General features: G+C 48.2%; 1 protein-coding gene and 2 long non-coding RNA genes across 7 annotated transcripts in view; 2 read left to right on the top strand and 1 right to left on the bottom strand.

The window, feature by feature from the left end:
- The window catches only part of SMURF1 (SMAD specific E3 ubiquitin protein ligase 1), a 120,736-nt gene that overhangs the window by 3,710 nt on the left and 99,786 nt on the right, over window positions 1-17,240 (bottom strand). For 3 of the 5 annotated variants that reach the window (XM_017533701.2, XM_017533703.2, XM_037740352.1), the window contains 8 exons: window positions 16,269-16,467; window positions 14,330-14,433; window positions 10,741-10,855; window positions 9,008-9,186; window positions 7,432-7,569; window positions 6,142-6,262; window positions 4,579-4,780; window positions 2,148-2,232 (listed from right to left, as the gene is read on the bottom strand). In XM_017533701.2, coding sequence (XP_017389190.1) covers window positions 2,148-2,232; window positions 4,579-4,780; window positions 6,142-6,262; window positions 7,432-7,569; window positions 9,008-9,186; window positions 10,741-10,855; window positions 14,330-14,433; window positions 16,269-16,467 — 1,143 coding nt within the window. The remainder of the gene's footprint in view (window positions 1-2,147; window positions 2,233-4,578; window positions 4,781-6,141; window positions 6,263-7,431; window positions 7,570-9,007; window positions 9,187-10,740; window positions 10,856-14,329; window positions 14,434-16,268; window positions 16,468-17,240) is intronic. The other 2 variants (XM_017533702.1, XM_017533705.2) reach the window with 1 other exon arrangement.
- LOC119472014 lies at window positions 257-7,550 on the top strand. The gene is made up of 3 exons (XR_005201112.1): window positions 257-293; window positions 2,011-2,150; window positions 7,466-7,550. It is a non-coding gene; the product is annotated as an uncharacterized LOC119472014 (long non-coding RNA).
- Window positions 11,166-16,816, top strand: LOC108308056. The gene is made up of 3 exons (XR_001826765.2): window positions 11,166-12,275; window positions 14,157-14,424; window positions 16,240-16,816. It is a non-coding gene; the product is annotated as an uncharacterized LOC108308056 (long non-coding RNA).

The raw sequence follows: 17,240 nt of genomic DNA, 5'->3' as shown, positions 1-17,240 counted from the left end.
CAGGCACGTCATCACTGACAACGTACTGCATGTCTGTCTGTTTCTCTGGGACTTGATCTGAGACCAAAATGGGGCAGTCTGGAAAATTCCCTGCAAAAACAAAATAGATCCCAAAACTAGTAACATGACAGATCCTTAAAAGATGAAATGAATATTCAACTTTTGACTCTGTATTTCCAAGGGGAAACTGGTTTCTAATATTTGTGGAAAGAAAAATGTCCTTTAAGAAGCAAACCAAAAAAATACAAAATTGTGACCCAGAGGACAATGAGTGACTTCTTGACTTCCTAGGGGTAAGCGATTAGGGACGGTTTCTGTCTCTACAGAGCCGGGTTCCAGGGCAGGCACACTTTTGTCCGACGCTTCAGAGGCTACTTTTCACATCTATCTTATTCCAGGCACTAAACTGCTAAGGACAAAAGCCTTGTGAGTAGGCACCCACCCAATGTGGCGTGTTTCCATAATGGGACAACACAGCCATCTCGGAGCAGGGCCTTGGCACCTACCACGGTCCAGGACCAGCTGTATTAATCCCCGTTTCACAGATGTGGAAAACCAAGTTGAAATATGAGGCCACTTGCCCCAAATCGCATGTCAGGGTGTCACAGCTAACATTTGATCCCGCATTCTTGGGTTCCAGGTCAGGAACCTTCCACCACCTCTTGGGGCATCTCAGCAGCATCTGGAACTGGTTCCCCCAAGGAGATGCGGCTGCTTGTCTCAATGGATGGTTCCAGGACAAAGTGTGTGCAAGTGATTGGATTTTTAAAACATACAGGGAGTAATCTATGGAGAGTTACTTTTAAGTTAAAATTTAGGAAGAAAACATTTGTCAGTAGACAGGGTGCATCTGTCATAAGCAGGATTCCAAGAAGATGGGGACCAGAAATGTCAGATAAAGTGAAGACTAATGCATCCAACTGAAACACTGGCCAATTTTCCTTACGAGCAGGTGCATGTACACACACACATATGCACAAGACCTGGCAAAAAGGAAGACTTGAGCACGCTGGGGTGGTAGCCATGCTCCACCGAAACACCAGTGTTAATTACATGCTCATCACAAAATTAGACTCTGATAGCCTTTGTGTGGCATGCTGCAAAGTACTTGTCCCATCTGATACAGCGCTACTGCCACTCATTAAGACTTGGCATAAATGAAACACAGTCCTACAAATCAGAAAACAGCTTTAAAAGCATGAGGACAGGAGCGGTGGCTCACACCTGTAATCTCAGCACATTGGGAAGCTGAGGTAGGCGGATCACCTGAGGTCAGAAGTTCCAGACTAGCCTGGCTAACATGGTGAAATCCCATCTCTACTAAAAACACAAAAACCAGCCAGACGTGGTGCCAGGCACCTGTAATCCTAGCTATTCAGGAGGCTGAGGCATGAGAATTGCTTGAACCCAGCAGGCGGAGGTTGCAGTGAGTCGAGATTGCGCTACAGCACTCTAGCCTGGGTGACAAGAGTGAAACTCCATTTCGAAAAACCAAACAAAAAACTAAATCAAGAGAAAATCTCTATTTAAATTTTAGGTTACATATGCTGTAGATTTATGTTGTTGTTGTTGTTTTTTGAGACGGAGTTTCAGTCTTGTTTCCCAGGCTGTAGTACAATGGCACGATCTCAGCTCACCACAACCTCCGCCTCCCAGGATTAAGCAGTTCTCCTGCCTCATCCTCCCAAGTAGCTGGGATTACAGGGATGTGCCACCACGCCTTGCTAATTTTCATATTTTTAGTAGAGACGGGGTTTCACCATGTTGGCCAGGCTAGTCTCGAACTCCTTACCTTGTGATCCACCCGCCTCGGCCTCCCAAAGTGCTGGGACTAGAGGTGTGAGCCACCACGCCCCACCAAGTTTAGCAATAATTTTGGCCCTCTTATACCTATTTTGTTACATGGCCAGTAAAGCCGCTCTATACAATGTTGTCATGTTGGGGAAAAAGTCACTTGCTTGAGGGCTTCAGAATTGTCATTCAACTGTAGAATTTTTCCGTCTGTCTCAGGTGCTGTGGCTTTTGAGTTCTGATGGTGACAAAAATATTTTGGCAGAGACTCGGTCTCAAAACAAAACTAAAGTGACCGCCTGCATCCTCCAGGACAGGCCCCCAGGACTCAGTGACCTGCCGGCCGCGGTGCTTACCAGGTATGGGCCTTCGGAAGGTTGTCTGTGTTTGCGTCTATCAGGTGGATGGTGAACAGCCGGGGCCCTGCCGCGCCTGTAGAACCTTACGAGACAACATTCTAGTTAATGCACTTCAGAGGCACAGCCATGGCATGTCCCGGCCACACAGCCCCCCACGAGCCAAGGCCCTGACCACGTTCCCAGCCCCCCACAACCAGGCAGGCTGTCCTGTGAGAGGGCCGTGGAGTTCACAGGCCTGGTTTTAGGATATGCCTGCAGTGGCCATCAAAGTGACAAAATGCAAACTTTTTTTTGAGACATGATCTCTCTCTGTTGCTCAGGCTGGAATGCAGTGGCACAATTTTGGCTCACTGCAACATCTGACGGCTGGGTTCAAGCGATTCTCCTGCCTCAACCTCCCGAGTAGCTGGGATTACAGGCATATGCCATCACTCCCACCTAATTTTTATATTTTTAGTAGAGACGGGGTTTCGCCATGTTTCCCAGGCTGGTCTCAAACTCCTGGCCTCAGGTGATCCACCCACCCTGGCCTCCCAAAGTGCTGGGATTACAGGCATGAGCTGCGACACCCAGCCAAAATTCAGACATTTTAAGAATATCCCAGGGGGCAGAGCAAGGATGGCTAAGGACCCTCCTAAAGTACACTCTGACCATGAGCCTGCTCCAAATAGGCTCCCTGAGGATCAAAGCTATTTGTACCCACCCTCTGGAATAGATGACTTGGCCCACCAATTCTGTAGGGCAGGGAGAGGCACCAGGCCCCTGCTTCCTCAGGTCTCCCCAAACTCAGCCCCAAATGAGCACCAGGCTGGCCAGCACAAAGACCGCTAGCTGCCGGGCACTGGGAAGGGGGTCACAGAGGCCACTGGCCTGGGCTTTGCTGCCCCTTGCTCCTGTATATTCACAGATACTCATTTCAACCTGGGCTAAGGTCAATGTTAGGACAGGAATCCAGGAGAGTTGAGGACAAGCAGAGATCCCATCTTTATGTTGGGCAGAGGGTCTTGGAATGTATCCCCCTGGTTCCTGGGGACCTGGGGCAGGAAGCTAGCTCCTCCCCGTTACACTCCACACCCTCTGACCCTGATCTCCTGGGGAGTCGGGACAGGCTGGACCAGACATGCCCAAGTGAGGGCTTCAGAGACCTCCTGCAGGGCCCTGGCCACTCTGCCTGGCCCTGCTGCCAGTCATTCCCTTCCCTCAGCACCAGCACTCTGGTACTAGACTGTGACCCTGTCAGGGGAGCCCTGGTCACCTCTGACCCACCTTCTAGACACTTCAGGGACACTGGCCTGAAGTCCATCTGATTAGGGGACTGATGAGACCCTTATGATGACAGAGATTCTAAGCAGGAAAGTTTAGCACATGGGCCTGCTGCGGGCAGGATGATGGCGGCATGGTCATGAAGCCTGGATTCCTGCCCTGGCTCACTGCTCACACCTTCCAGGGTTTTTTTTTCCCCCTTGGAGGGAAAATAAATCCCGTGACCTCAGTGAGTCACAGCTTCCTCTTCCATGGAATGGGGCTAATTCCCGCTCAGCCAGGCTCTCCGGGTTGTTGGGAGAACTGAAGGAGAAAGGCTTTGTAAATAACAGGCTCCAGCAAGCTCTGGGGGCAGCTGTCATGGTCAGGCTGGTCAGGCAGATGGAGGCTCCCATATACGAGCGAGTCTCAGCCTCCAACCACTTTGTATTCATGCTGGGCCCCTGACAGCAAATCCATAGGCAGAGGTCATGATGGAAAAGAGGCAGGTGCCCTGATGACCTCCTTTGACCCAGCAAGTCAGGGAATATTCTGTCTTCTCAGTGTGTCTATATGTCTATCAGCATTTACAGTCTAGTCAGCTAAACTTCAGTACGGTGACACCCTTCACCTCACTCCTTCCAGCAGCATCTCCTCCAAGCCCTAAGTGTAAAAGATGACCTACAAGCAGATCGGCACCTCTCCCACAGAATTCCACCCCACTTCCAGCAACTCAAGTGGCTTAATCAGAGTGAGCATCACAGCACCTTTCGGTGTGTTTGTGGCTAAGTAGGGGTTCATGTGCAGCTTCAAGCTTCGGAGCCACTGAGACTGGTGGTTCCCCCACAGCTCCCTAACCAGGGTCTTGGCTAAGCTGGGCTCACAGAGACGGAAAGTGCAAGGCCTCCCAGACACTTCAACGACCGCTGCTGGCCAGACCCTCTTGGCTTTTTGGAAGCAGTGAGGAGGGGGAACCCCCGTGCCCGAGAGTGGCTCTGCAGTCTTTGCTTACACCCAGCCCCTGTCAGGTGGCCCCCTCTGCAGCGCAGAGCATTCATTACTGGAGAATTCTCCTTATGCCATTTTCTAGCACACGTCTCAGAAAAACATCCCAGCCACCTTCACTCTTCCTGCCCACAGCCTGCAGAGACGTATAATCAAATAGCCCCGCCTCCACGTCAGTCACCTTGCAAAGCCTTGAAGCCTTGGAGCGGGACTCGTGTGGACCCAGTCACAAACTGCAACAGCCTGGCCCTCCTTTCTTCATCAAACGTCTCCACTGCTTGCCAGAACCACCGGACGATGTTGCTGTCGGCCACACAGTGCTTTAGCCGCGTGTTTGACTTCCAGTCGTTCAGGTCTATTTTATCCAGGCCACCTATGATCAGCTGAGGAGGTGCCGAAAGGTGAGTTACTCCCAAAATGTATAAACCCACGTCAGGACACGCCTCCTAAGTACCCAACACACACACACAAGTGAAAAGTCAGTTCCCAAACAAAGCAGTGGCTGTGTCCAAAGAAACTAGACAGTAGTTGAGACAGGAAGAAAGCTACGAACAGAAGACCTGTGGTACATGCTTCCCTTCGCCTCCTCCAGGCTGGCCTCCAACCCCGAGGACCACGGTGCACAGCTACTGATGGGACATCATCTTACAACCAAAGCAGGGTTTCTGCTCTGCATTGGTGAGGAGTGAGTATCAACCACCCAGTGACACTGAACAGAGCTAACCGTGAGTAAGAGCACGTCCCAGGGTCTCTCCAGGACACTCAGGGACGTGTGAAGTTTCAAGTCTGAAGAAAGGAGAATTCAGCAAGGGTTACGTGGGGCTGGGGTAGATGGGATGTGTTTCTGCAACTTGCTTAAAAAGTTCATCCCCTGCTGGGTGCAGTGGCTCATGCCACTATATTCCCAGCACTTTGTGGGGGCTGAAGTTGGGTGGATCACTTGAACCCAGGAGTTCAAGGCCAGCCTGGGCAACATGGCGAAACCCTGTCTCTACAACAAATAGAAAAATTAGCCCGGCGTGGTGACGTGCACCTGTAGCCTCAGCTACTCAGGAGGCTGAGGTGGGAGGATCGCTTCAGCCTGGGAGGTCGAGGCTGCAGCGAGCCATGATTGCACCACTGCACTCCAGCCTGGGCAATAGAGCAAGACTCTGTCTTTAAAAAAAAAAAAAAAAAAGACACAAAAGTTCACCCCAGAACTACTGCCCCATCCAAGCTCTTGGCTTCCAGGCTCTCCTCACTGGCAGTAGAAAGACTCGGAGAACAATCTACAAGGCTTGAGCTGTTTCGCACCAGCAACAGTAAGGGATGAATGAGTCACTGTTCAAGCGCATGAGCAGGACTGGAGAGGACAGTATCCCCTTGTTCTTGATCTAGTAACAGCCAGAATAAAAGGCAGTAAGTTGTGGGAGAACCTGGTTTTCCCAGGAAAGGAGAGGGCCACGTGATCTCCCTGCTAGAGATCCTGAAAACGAGAGAAGCCACAACCACCTTGAACTACGTCCCGGGAATTATTCAGATTTCCGACCACCATGCAGACATCTCACTGGTTACCAACTGACATAAACACCCTCTACTCCCCGCTGTTGCTCCAGCTGACTCTATTCTGGGAACCCCAACAGCTCCTGGGCTTTCTAGAAAACAGCGCATGCCACACCCTGCATCAAGGATTTAAAACAGGCAGACGCCAGCCACGGGGGAGCCCCTGAGTGCCCTGGGTGGACTCCGCATAGCAGGCACGTACCTCCAGTTCCTTCTGGTCAAAAGGCTTCAGCAAGTGTTGAGGGATGAGTTCATTGAACCCCTTCTGCAAAGCTAAGAACTGGGCTTCAATTCCTCTCATAAACCTCCAGTTTACATACAACCTGCAAGAAAAACTCACAAGTTGGACGCAACGCCAAGTGGATTTTCCTCCATAGGCAGGTTTTGTTTTGTTTTTGAGACAGGGTCTCACTTCGCCCAGGCTGGAGTACAGTGGCGCAATCCTGGCTCACCGCAACCTCCGAGCAGTTCTTCTACCTCAGCCTACCTAGTAGCTGGGCTTACAGGCATCTGCCACCATGCCTGGCTAATTTTTGTATTTTAGTAGAAATGGGGTTTCACCATGTTGGCCAGGCTGGTCTCAAGCTCCTGACCTCAGGTGATCTGCCCGTCTCGGCCTCCCAAAGTGCTGAGACTACAGGCATGAGTCACCACACCCAGCCCTTGAGCAGGTTCTGATGTCACAGTCTGACAAACATGGGAACGTATTGGGGGCCCCCTCTAGATCTCCCCACCAAGACACACAAAAACCCCACCAGCTAGTAGTACCAAAGCTTAGCATCACGTTAAAAATGACTCAGCACGTGCCCTGATTCATTCTGGTTCGCTACTGAAAACAGCAGGATTGAACCCGACTTGTCACATCAATTGCTGTAACTTGAAAGCACGTTCTGGCCAGGCATGGTGGCTCACACCTGTAATCTCAACCCCTTGGGAGGCCAAAGCAAGAGGATCGCTTTAGGCCAGGGGTCCGAGACTAGCCTGGCAGCACAGCAGGACCCTGTATCAAATGTTAAACATTTAAAAATGTTTAAAAGTGCAATCGAAAGGACAGCGCAGGACAGCCGGGCACACAGCCATGCCCACGCACTTCTCAGCTGCCAGTGCCTAGGCCTGAACATGGATTTGCCTCAACTTAGGGATGGAAAAGACTGATAGGGTGGCTTCCTCGGACGGATCATAAGACCCTCCAAGCAGCTACTCTCTCCTTGGCCCCCCAACTTTGCACCCAGAATTAAGTCGTCACTTGAAAGTCCTTCCCCACGTGGGCTCTGTCCCTCAGGCAGGCCTGGCCTCATCAGGACCCCTCCAAGCAGATCCCTGATGCGGCTGCTGAGCTGTCGGTTTCTGAAAATCACTTCTGTTCCTGTGATCTGATCACAAGCGTCAGCCATCAGGGACACGCAGGCCTCACACAGCAAATGAGCTACAGCAACTAAATGCAAACTCAGTCATGCCCTAGGTACCTGGCTGTGCCCACTAGGCGACTTACCTGACATATTCTTTCTTGTTCTCCTCTGTGACAGGCACGTTTCTGCCATTGGGTTTCAGTTCATGCTGAAGAATCCGCCCAAAGGCATTGTGTTCCACGCAGAAGGTATGGTCCAGCACTGGTGTGATGTCATTCTCTCTGTTGAAGACAGAAGGTAACGTCGGTTAGAGTTCAGCCACAACGTGCCAACGAAAGGAACATCAGGTAGGGCCATCGGGCAGACAGACAGCGTTTAGGACTCCCAGACCCAGGCTGCGAGAGAGGACAGCCGCAGGTGGACACGGAACCCATATGGGGGCGGCATAGCAAATGGTGCTGGGAGGACCCGGAGACCACAGTTCTGGTTCCAGATGTCCCCGACTCCTGGCTTCCTCACTCATAGAAGGAGGGCAGCATAGAAGGCAGGAAATTGACCTGGAGATGAAGCCATGCCAAGAAAATACATTTCTCCCCTTAGAGCCAGTCTTTCGAAACACATCAGTTCAAATGCAAAAGCACTTAAAAGTGAAAATTAGCTCTTGAATCTGCCACAGTTTCTGAGCCGTAAGCAGAATGGAAGTTTTTTTTTTTTGAGACAGAGACTCACTTTGTCATCCAGGCTGGAGTGCAGTGGTGCGATCTCAACTCACTGCAACCTCTGCCTCCTGGGTTCAAGCAGTTCTCCTGCCTCAGCCTCCTGAGTAGCTGGGACTACAGGCACATGCTACACCCGGCTTTTTTGCGTGTGTGTTTTTAGTAGACGGGGTTTCACCAGGTTGGCCAGGCTGGTCTCGAACTCCTGATTTCAAGTGAAACGGCAAGTAATCTGCCCACCTCGGCCTCCCAAAGTGCTGGGATAACAGGCAATGAGCCAACACTCTGAGTGGAAGATTTTCTACCCAGCCCCTGGAGTCCCCTTTTCAAGTTGGAACATGGGACATAACTAGGAGGCCCCTACTCCAACTCATCCACATTCCTTCTGTCTGCCAGAGCAGAGCCTGATATTTCACCCCCATGAAATCCGCAAGACCCATGACACTCACAGTTCATCTTGTCATTGCCTGCTGTCCTTAACAGAATATCTAGAATAATTCTAAAGCAGAGGTACCTAAATGTTCAATTTGTTTTGATACGGGCTTGGCCCCTGTGTAGGTTAACTGGAGACACCCGTGAGTGTCACACACGCCCCACACCGGGCCTGGGAGTAGCCTGTTAATGTTCGTGATCTTACCTTCACAATTCAAGGAAACGAAAGAATCTAGTCCCTGAAGAGAAGCTGGCCCAACATCACGAGGAAAATAAGGCAACTGAGTATTTTTTTTTAGGCTAGATCTGGTGTTTTTTTGTATTTATTGCAGTAGTGGGGTCTCACGATATTGCCCAGGCCGGTCTCAAACTCCTGGGCTCAAGCAATCTGCTCACCCTGGCTTCCCAAAGAACCTTCTTTTTTGTTTCAGGTTATATAATACAATGGCTTCTTTGTGTCTCTTCTTCAATTTCGCACCCATCCCCAAAATACATGCACACGCATGCATACAGACAACAGGTGGTGGTGTGCCCCACGCCAGGTGACCATGCACCATCAGTCAATACTTACAGAATCCACACCAGGCTCTTATGCAGCTCCGGGTCCACGGATTCCAGATCCGAGAGCTGGATGGGCTTTCCCAGGAGCTGCTTATAGAAGGGCACTGTGAAGCCCCCGTTGATGTAGTGCCCATGGAACACAGCCAGCCCCATGATCCGCCCCACAAAGTGGAAGTAAGACAAGTGGTCCTGTAGGGGGCACCAGAAAACACAGATTCGTCAGCACGACGCTGGTCAATGTGGGAATCTCATGCTGCCGCAGGCTTCTTGGGAAAAGTATCCCAGAGGCAACCAGACTCAGGGACTCACAGGCCCCACTCATGAGCAAGTGAAAGATGGCTGCCTGTGTAGCTGAGATTTGCATAGAGTCACTGGACAATGTTTTGTATGTTCTCAGGGCCAATACCTCCTCAGAGGCTATATAACTTGCAGAGGAGCCCAGTCCAGTGCAAAATGAAAATGCAGAGTCCATGCTCAACAATGACTGAGCATTTCACCTTGGTGACAACAGAGAATCAAACCAAGCGCGCTCGACACTGCAGGGCCTCAGCATCCTGCAGGACGCACGCCCAGGAAGGCAGCCCTGCATTCCCTCCCACTGCACGAGAAAGACAAGGGCAAGCCCCCTTCTTCTTCTACCACCCCTCCCTTGATCCAGAATGAAAGGAATGAGGGAGGGAAGAAATTCTAAGAAGGGGGACCAAAAAGACCACAGGAAAATATGTATGAATAAGCCAAGTAAAATAAACAATTCTAGGCTGGGCGTGGTTGCCCATGCCTGTAATCCCAGCACTTTGGGAGGCTGAGGCGGGCAGATCACCTGAGATCAGGAGGTCGAAACCAGCCTGGCCAACATGGTGAAGCCCTATCTCTACTAAAAATACAAAAACTAGCTGGGTACAGTGGCACAAGTCTGTAATCCAAGCTACTCGGGAGGCTGAGGCGGGAGAATCGCTTGAACCTAGGAGGCGGAGGTTGCAGTGAGCAGAGATCATGTCACTGCACTCCAGCCTGATCAACAGAGCAAGACTACGCCTCAAACAAACAAACAAAAATTCTAGAACCAGAGCTGTCTGGTTTTTAACTCAGGAATCATACGCCTCTGCTTTCAGGTTTGAATTGTGTTCATCTCAGAAAATGAGTGAAAACTCTGCTTCCATGTTGGCAAAAGGTTCTTCCACATTTGAATGCACAGGGGAGCCTGTCTCAACTTCACCTCAGTGGCCTGAGCAGGACACTGGTGAAGGCCGTGCCACCAGAGGAGGAGTCTGCCCCTGGCTGGCGGCCCACCCTTGGGCGGAGTGTGCAAACACCACGCTGACTTCCTCATCTGTAAAACAAGCACGCTAAGGGTGGCATTTGTGGCTTAAAAAGCCAGTTCTGGAAAGATTCCAGTTGTGACTGGGAGGAGGCTGGACTTTGGAACCCACTCCTTAGAATGTCACCATGAACAAATACAGTCATCACACCAGAGTTCCCTCAGTGACCATGAAATGTCCTGAGTATATGAACAGCTCAATCTCACCCTTCATCTCCTTCAATACAACATGCCCAGTGATCACAATCTCTGAAAATACAGGATCGAAATCCATCTTAATCCAGTTTTCACTTTACCTTTCCATGTTTTGCTTACCACTGCCCTCGATTAAGTCTACAATGAATAAACCAAGAATGGAGAATGAAACTGAAAATCCATCTCAAAAATTCTCCAACTCAGTTCCCCCTTTGTTCATTCATACTTACAGGGTTGATTGAAGAATCTGGATTTATTTGCAACATGTAAATATTGTCTGTAGAATACTGGAAGAGCCCATAATATGGATTCAGCATTTCATGGCACAACAAATAAAGCCATTCCCTAGGAAAAAACAACAAACATTCATTTTATATGTGCTAAAATTTCTACAGTTTGTTTTTTTTTCTGAGACAGAGTCTCACTCTGTCACCAGGTTTGGAGTGCAGTGGCGCGATGTCGGCTCACTGCAACCTCTGCCTTCCAGGCACAGGCGCGTGCCACCAGGCCTGGCTAACTTCTTTATTTTTAGTAGAGACGGGGTTTCACCATGTTGGCCAGGGTGGTCTCAAACTCCTGACCTCACATGATCCACCCACCGTGGCCTCCCAGAGTGCTGGGATTACAGGCATAAGCCATCACGCCAGTCCCGAGTTATTATTTTTTTAATGTTTGCATCATTTTGTTATTTTTTAAAAACTCCAAAGTTCAAAAGAGTTAAGCAAAAAAAGAAAAAGAAAGCATTATTTTAAATAGAGGTTGTATGATTCAGTGGCTACACTCAGGTTGCGATAAGCCCAGCTAGCAGGGGAACCCTTAGACAAACACCTGTGGCAGATACACAAACAATCTTTTATTCATTCTACTCAAAACGCCTTTTCAATGGATCACATTAAGATAGCAGCTCCAAATTTTATTTGGACTTCTCAGACAGAATGAGAGAGAACAGGGGAGGATAAGCACAAATGCAGATAATCTGTCCAAGAAAATTGTGAGAATACACAAAAAATATTAAATGAACATAGTTCTGTATTGCACTCAGAAGAACAGAAAGGAACTGCCTGAAGAGATGAGACTCTGAATCCTATAAAGTCTCTTTACTACAAAGCAACACTGCTGGATTTTCATTCATCCCAAAGTTTGGAGTTTGGATTTGAGAAGAACCTTTTTTGAAAAAGACAAAGACCTGCAATCGTCTAGACAGGAAGTGATTACAATACAAGCAAACAGTCTGACCGAGCCATGGACGACGTAAAGATACAATCAGCTCTGTTCTGGAAGTGGTAAGGGAAGCAATAACTAACAGGCAAAAAGAGGGCGGCTACAGGAGGGGCTGTGGACTAAATACTGGGGAAATGAGTGTAGCCTGGCTCTCCCAGATCAGATAATGAATCCACACCTGCACATGTGTAATCCACATGCAACTGACTTCTCTCCACCCTCTCTGAGATAGGCATGATCCCGTTTAGACGGGAGGAAGACTCCAGTGGGTGAAATAACACTGCAAGACCAAGCTGGAGGTGGCAAAGCAGGGATTCTCAACTCTTTCTACTCCAGCATCATGCCGTTCAAGGGGATGTCACAAAGACCATCTACGCAGAAGACTGGACGACTAAGGAAAACACAGAAAGAGTGTAACTCTTACCAAACCAAACCAGGGAGTCTGATGGCTACGTCACAGGCATTTCAGAACAACCAAAGAAAGGAAATGTGCAAATAAATTAACAAAAAGTAAAATTCCTTCATTTGGTACGTATTTACAGAGGTAAGTCTTTGCTGTGTGTTAGGTGCTGTTCTAGGAACTGGGGATCAGCTGTGAACAAGACAGGGTTCCCGACTGCATGCAGTTTATGAGTCTTTTGGAAGATGCAGACGAGAAACATCACACCACACACCCATGCAGTGGTCACAGCATGACAAGGGAGGACGCCAAGAAAAGGAAAGCTATGGGACACCCAGGACAATGGCCCTAACCCAGGGAAGCAGTGAAATCTCACGATGACTGCAGCACAGAGGAGCGAGAGAATCGTCATCAGGCTGCACAGAAGCCTCAAGGGAAACACAAGGGGGCTGTCAGAAGGTATGATGTGTAACCGTCCTGGAGGACTTTGAAGTTCCAGGAGCAACGAAGACAATGAAAGCTACTGGGGAGGGAAGAAGACTTTGGGAAGCTGAGGTGGGAGGATCACCTGAGGTCAGGAGTTCAAGACCAGCCTGGCCAACATGGTGAAACCCCATCTCTACTAAAAATACAAAAATTAGCTGGACATGGTGACTTGCACCTGTAGTCCCAGCTACTCGGGACTGGGGCACGAGAATCACTTGAACCTGGGAGGTGGAGGTGGCAGTGAGCTGAGATCGTGGCAGTGAGGTGAGATCTGGCCAATGAACTCCAGCCTAGGCCACAGAGTGAGACTTCGTCTCCAAAAAAAAAGAGGAAGGAGAAATTATTGGAAAAATTAGAATTTGCTCCAAAAAATTAAATAAATTATAGAATACTATTTAACTCCTTAATGGACAATATTTACATTCATAATATAAACAATATAAACTTTCATCCATTTACAAATAATTGGTAGACAAGCATAGGAGACTGACCAAATTTTGGTTACAGAAGAGAATGTAAATCTTCAACCTTGACAATATAAAAGTAATGTTACAGATGACAGAATTTAAGAGGCAGAAAGAATGCTGAAGAGAAAGTTACAAGTATGAATATCCTGTTCTTATGCAAATGAGAGGTCCAAAGATAATGTCTCCAGTTGACAAATTAAAAAATAAATGTGAAAGCACAGGACATAAAGTTACAAATGATGGAAGAACTAAAAAGATTGATATTACTAAATTGAACATGAGAATAATTAGATTCAGTCTATCTTATATATATATGCCCATAAATCATTAAATCAGGAAATAACAAGATACCTACTCAAACAAAGAGCTAAAAGAGTTAAGAAGCAGTTGTCTCAACCAAGCACAGTGATTCATACCTGAAATTCAGCACTTTGGGAGGCCAAGATGGGAGGATGGCTTGAGTCCAGGAGTTTGAGACCAGCCTGGGCAACACAGTGAGGCCTCATCTCTACAAAAAACTTTTTAAAAAGTAGCCAGGCATGGTGGTGCATACGTGTAGTTCCAGCTACTTGGGAGGCTGAGGTGGGAGGCTTGCTTGAGCTTACGAGGTCGAGGCTGCAGTGAGCTATGATTGTGCCACTGTGCTCTAGCCTGGGCAACAGAGCAAGACCCTGTCTCAAAAAAAAAAAAAAAATGACAAAAAAACCCACCCATAATTGTCTTGAAGGTGAAAAGAGGCAGGACATGAAATAGCAGCTTTTCATCATTCTATTCTGTTTTTTATATCATTTTCTTGAATTATTTTGACCAAAATTTCAACATTTTATTTTACAAAATTCCTTTGACACAAATGCAATTTACACGCACAGATGCAATCCCTGTGGAGAGGAGAGCAAGGCTGCCTCCTGTGCCAATTCAGGAACATGTCCCTTATGTTTCAGATGAAGAGAGTGAGTTTAAAAGTTTAATTCTAGCTTTACAAGAAGTCAGTCAGTGGTGACGATCATGGCTATTCTGGTGGGTTATGGCAAGAGGCTGGCACGAGCATGCTCTGAGGAATTCTTATTCTCAGCAGCGTAGCTGAAGCCAGCGCACGATGGCCTGACTGCTCCAAGGATACATCGGCCCTGCCCAGGAGTGCTTGGTGATGAGCACTAGAGAAGGGCAAGTGACTTCTCTTGAAAAAACTGTTACAACTATGCTGAAATCCACACAGCAGAGAAGGTGAATGAATTAGCAACTCACCTCGCCACTCCACCGTAATCCAAACCTTCTTCCCCACGGAATTTCACCATGAGCCGTTTTTTCAAATCTTTTGGTCTCATCTTCATTATCTGGCGGTAAGACTCCTGAACATCAAAATTACAGTTTCAGAGAGAAGAATGGTTCTTATTCTTAAAGTTATAAAAGGTTATTGATAATGGAGCCTGGTTAAGAGTAAGCATTCATTCCAATTCAAGCTTTATCTGGCTCCTAATTAGAATGTTTCTTTGGCATCTAGTCTATTCCATCATCTTTTTTCTCAGTTTCTCCCTTTGAGACAGCAACAAAACAAACAATGCCAGGAAACGCTAACCTGAAGGGAAACACGTGTCTGTTTTCAGTGAATCACCAAGGACTTAGACAGATCTCCCTAGAATTGATTTTTCTCTGTATCAATTAATATCAGTGCAAACTATAAACAACTTAGGCATTGCAAACAAAATCAAGACATTGGGAAGTCTGAATGCTAAGAGAGTTCTGACCTGGTTTTATATCTAAAATGAAAAATCACATTTGACTTTCCACTGAGTCAAAAAGCAAAAAAGATTTTAAGTTTTTAAGACATAAGGTGGCTTAAGCACTGCACAGAACACACGTGATCAGCCTATTTCCCCTGACTCAGCACTTGAAGTAGAAGCTGCTGCATGTTTGTAGATACATTCAGTGACAAGGCACTGAAGAATTTTTCAGCTTTAAATTTAACGAAATTCAAACTCCAGCAACCCAGTCAACGCGTTGGCTCAAGCCTATAATCCCAGTACTTTGGGAGGCCGAGGTGGGAGGATCACTTGAGGTCAGGAGTTCGAGACAAGCCTGGCCAAGATGGTGAAACCCTGTCTCTACTAAAAACACAAAAAAAATGTCGGGGTGTGGTGGTACACGCCTGTAATCCCTGCTACTTGGGAGGCTGAAGCAGGAGACTCACTTGCACCTGGGAGGTGGAGGTTGCAGTAAACTGAGATTGCACTCCAGCCTAGGCAACAGAGTGAGACTCCATCTCAAAAAAAAAAAAAATCAAACTCTGGCAAGAAAGAGGAAACGATCTGGTAGTAAAGTCAAAACTTCAGCACTTTTCTAGCCCTGCAACAAGGGCAGACGTGCAGCAGACAGGGCAGGGCGCTGTGGCCAAGCTGCCCATCCAACACCCAGGCCACACCTCACGGTGGGGAAGGCACTCAGCTCTCTCGCCCTTGGTGTTCCCACAGCAGCTGTCACCCAGGGAGAATCTGTGCTCAGTCACCTGTGATCATTTCTGACAGTGTCTCCACAGAGGAGGGCAGGAAATGGTCCAAATGCCATGGAGATTTTCCTGTATGGTCGGCTGTCTTGGGAAAAGGTCCTAGTCTGTTTAGGGCCCTTCCTGCAGGAAGCTGTGTAAGGGACAGAGCCTGTCCCAAGAACTACCTGCTCCTTGCCAATTTCCATAGGAAAAGCAGGACGGCCGCCAGCCCTGAGCTGCTCTGAGAAGGACGGCCCTCAGATGACATCCCTACACAAGGACACAGGAGGGAGGCTGCCTGGCTCTGGGGAAAGTGCAGATTGCCGGAATATTTCACTCACATAATGTAGACAAGGCAGTTCCCATTATTTTTAAATGTTTTCAAGTTTCTGTATATACCTCTAGATTTTCCCCTAGAGGTGAAACTATTTAGAGTTTCTCCATTTTTACCATAAGAGGAAATAAATAACGTTCCCTCCCTCTACACAGGCTGTGGTCCTGACAAACTCTCCATTTCCCTCAGTAATCAAATCAATACCTGAAGTACCAAATAGAAAGAAGGGCTCCCTGAAATGCAGACATCAGCCACAAGGCAGTTCACTGAAAGCAGCCCCTTTGAAACAAAGGCGTCTGCAATTCCTTTTTCTAAATCGCCTTCTTTGTTTCTGAACAGGGTCTGGGCAGTGGCCCTGAACTCTCTACCTCAAAGATTTCTTCTCTGGACACTTCGATGCGGCAATGACCAGCTTGGGGCTGCTGAAGGGACAGTTCGTGTCTGAGGACCTTCAGCTTCTGGACTAGATCTCTTTCATATCTCTGGGCAGGAAGCTCCTCGTCCTCCACAGAGCCCTCGCTGGGCAGTGGCAGCGGCTGGCTGGGCTCCTTGAGTTGGCACTGGTGACTTGAGAAGAAGAGACACAGAAAGTCACTCCAAAGCCCCAGCCCAGAAAGCTGCAAGCACCCACATACGCGACAGGGTTGGAGGAGAGAGCTTGCTGCACGCAACTTCAGACAGAATTTGCTTCCCTGATGACATAACCATGTACCTTGCTAGCTGTGTCAAAGTTGCTGATGGCCACAGTAGCCCAAATATAGGTCTACAGTACGGTAAAGGAGGCACCCCAGGCCTGGCATGGTAGCTTACACCTATAATCCCACCACCTGGGGAGGCCGAGGAGGGAGGATCACCTGAAGTCAGGCATTCAAGACCAGCCTGGCCAACATGGCAAAACTGTGTCTCTACTAAAAATGTAAGAAATCTGCCAGGTGTGGTGGCGGGCACCTATAATCCCAGCTATTTGGGAAGCTGAGGCATGAGAATTGCTTGAACCCAAGAGGCGGAGGTTGCAGCGGGCCAAGATCACGCCACTATCCTCCAGCCTGGGCGACAGAGCCAGACTCTGTCTCCAAAAAAAAAAAGAGGTACCCCAATTCCAAGCAACCACTTATCTCACACGTGACTTCTACAAATAAAAATGGAAACTGCTGTCATTTATTATGCATCTATTACGCACACATGAGATGGACCAGTGCTCTGTCAGATGCACCCTGGCAGTTAGAATGAAACGGAGATGATAGGAAAAAATGTTAAAGGAGCTAACAGAGCTCAAATGAAATCTAATGATAGGCACAAGAGCAGACAGCTCGAGTGAAATCTAATGAGAACCAGCCCTC

This window comes from Cebus imitator, unplaced genomic scaffold (assembly GCF_001604975.1).
Source record: "Cebus imitator isolate Cc_AM_T3 unplaced genomic scaffold, Cebus_imitator-1.0 Scaffold82, whole genome shotgun sequence".
Lineage (NCBI taxonomy): Eukaryota > Metazoa > Chordata > Mammalia > Primates > Cebidae > Cebus > Cebus imitator.
Note: the sequence above shows the minus strand (reverse complement) of the source record. Positions and strands in the feature narration are given on the sequence as shown.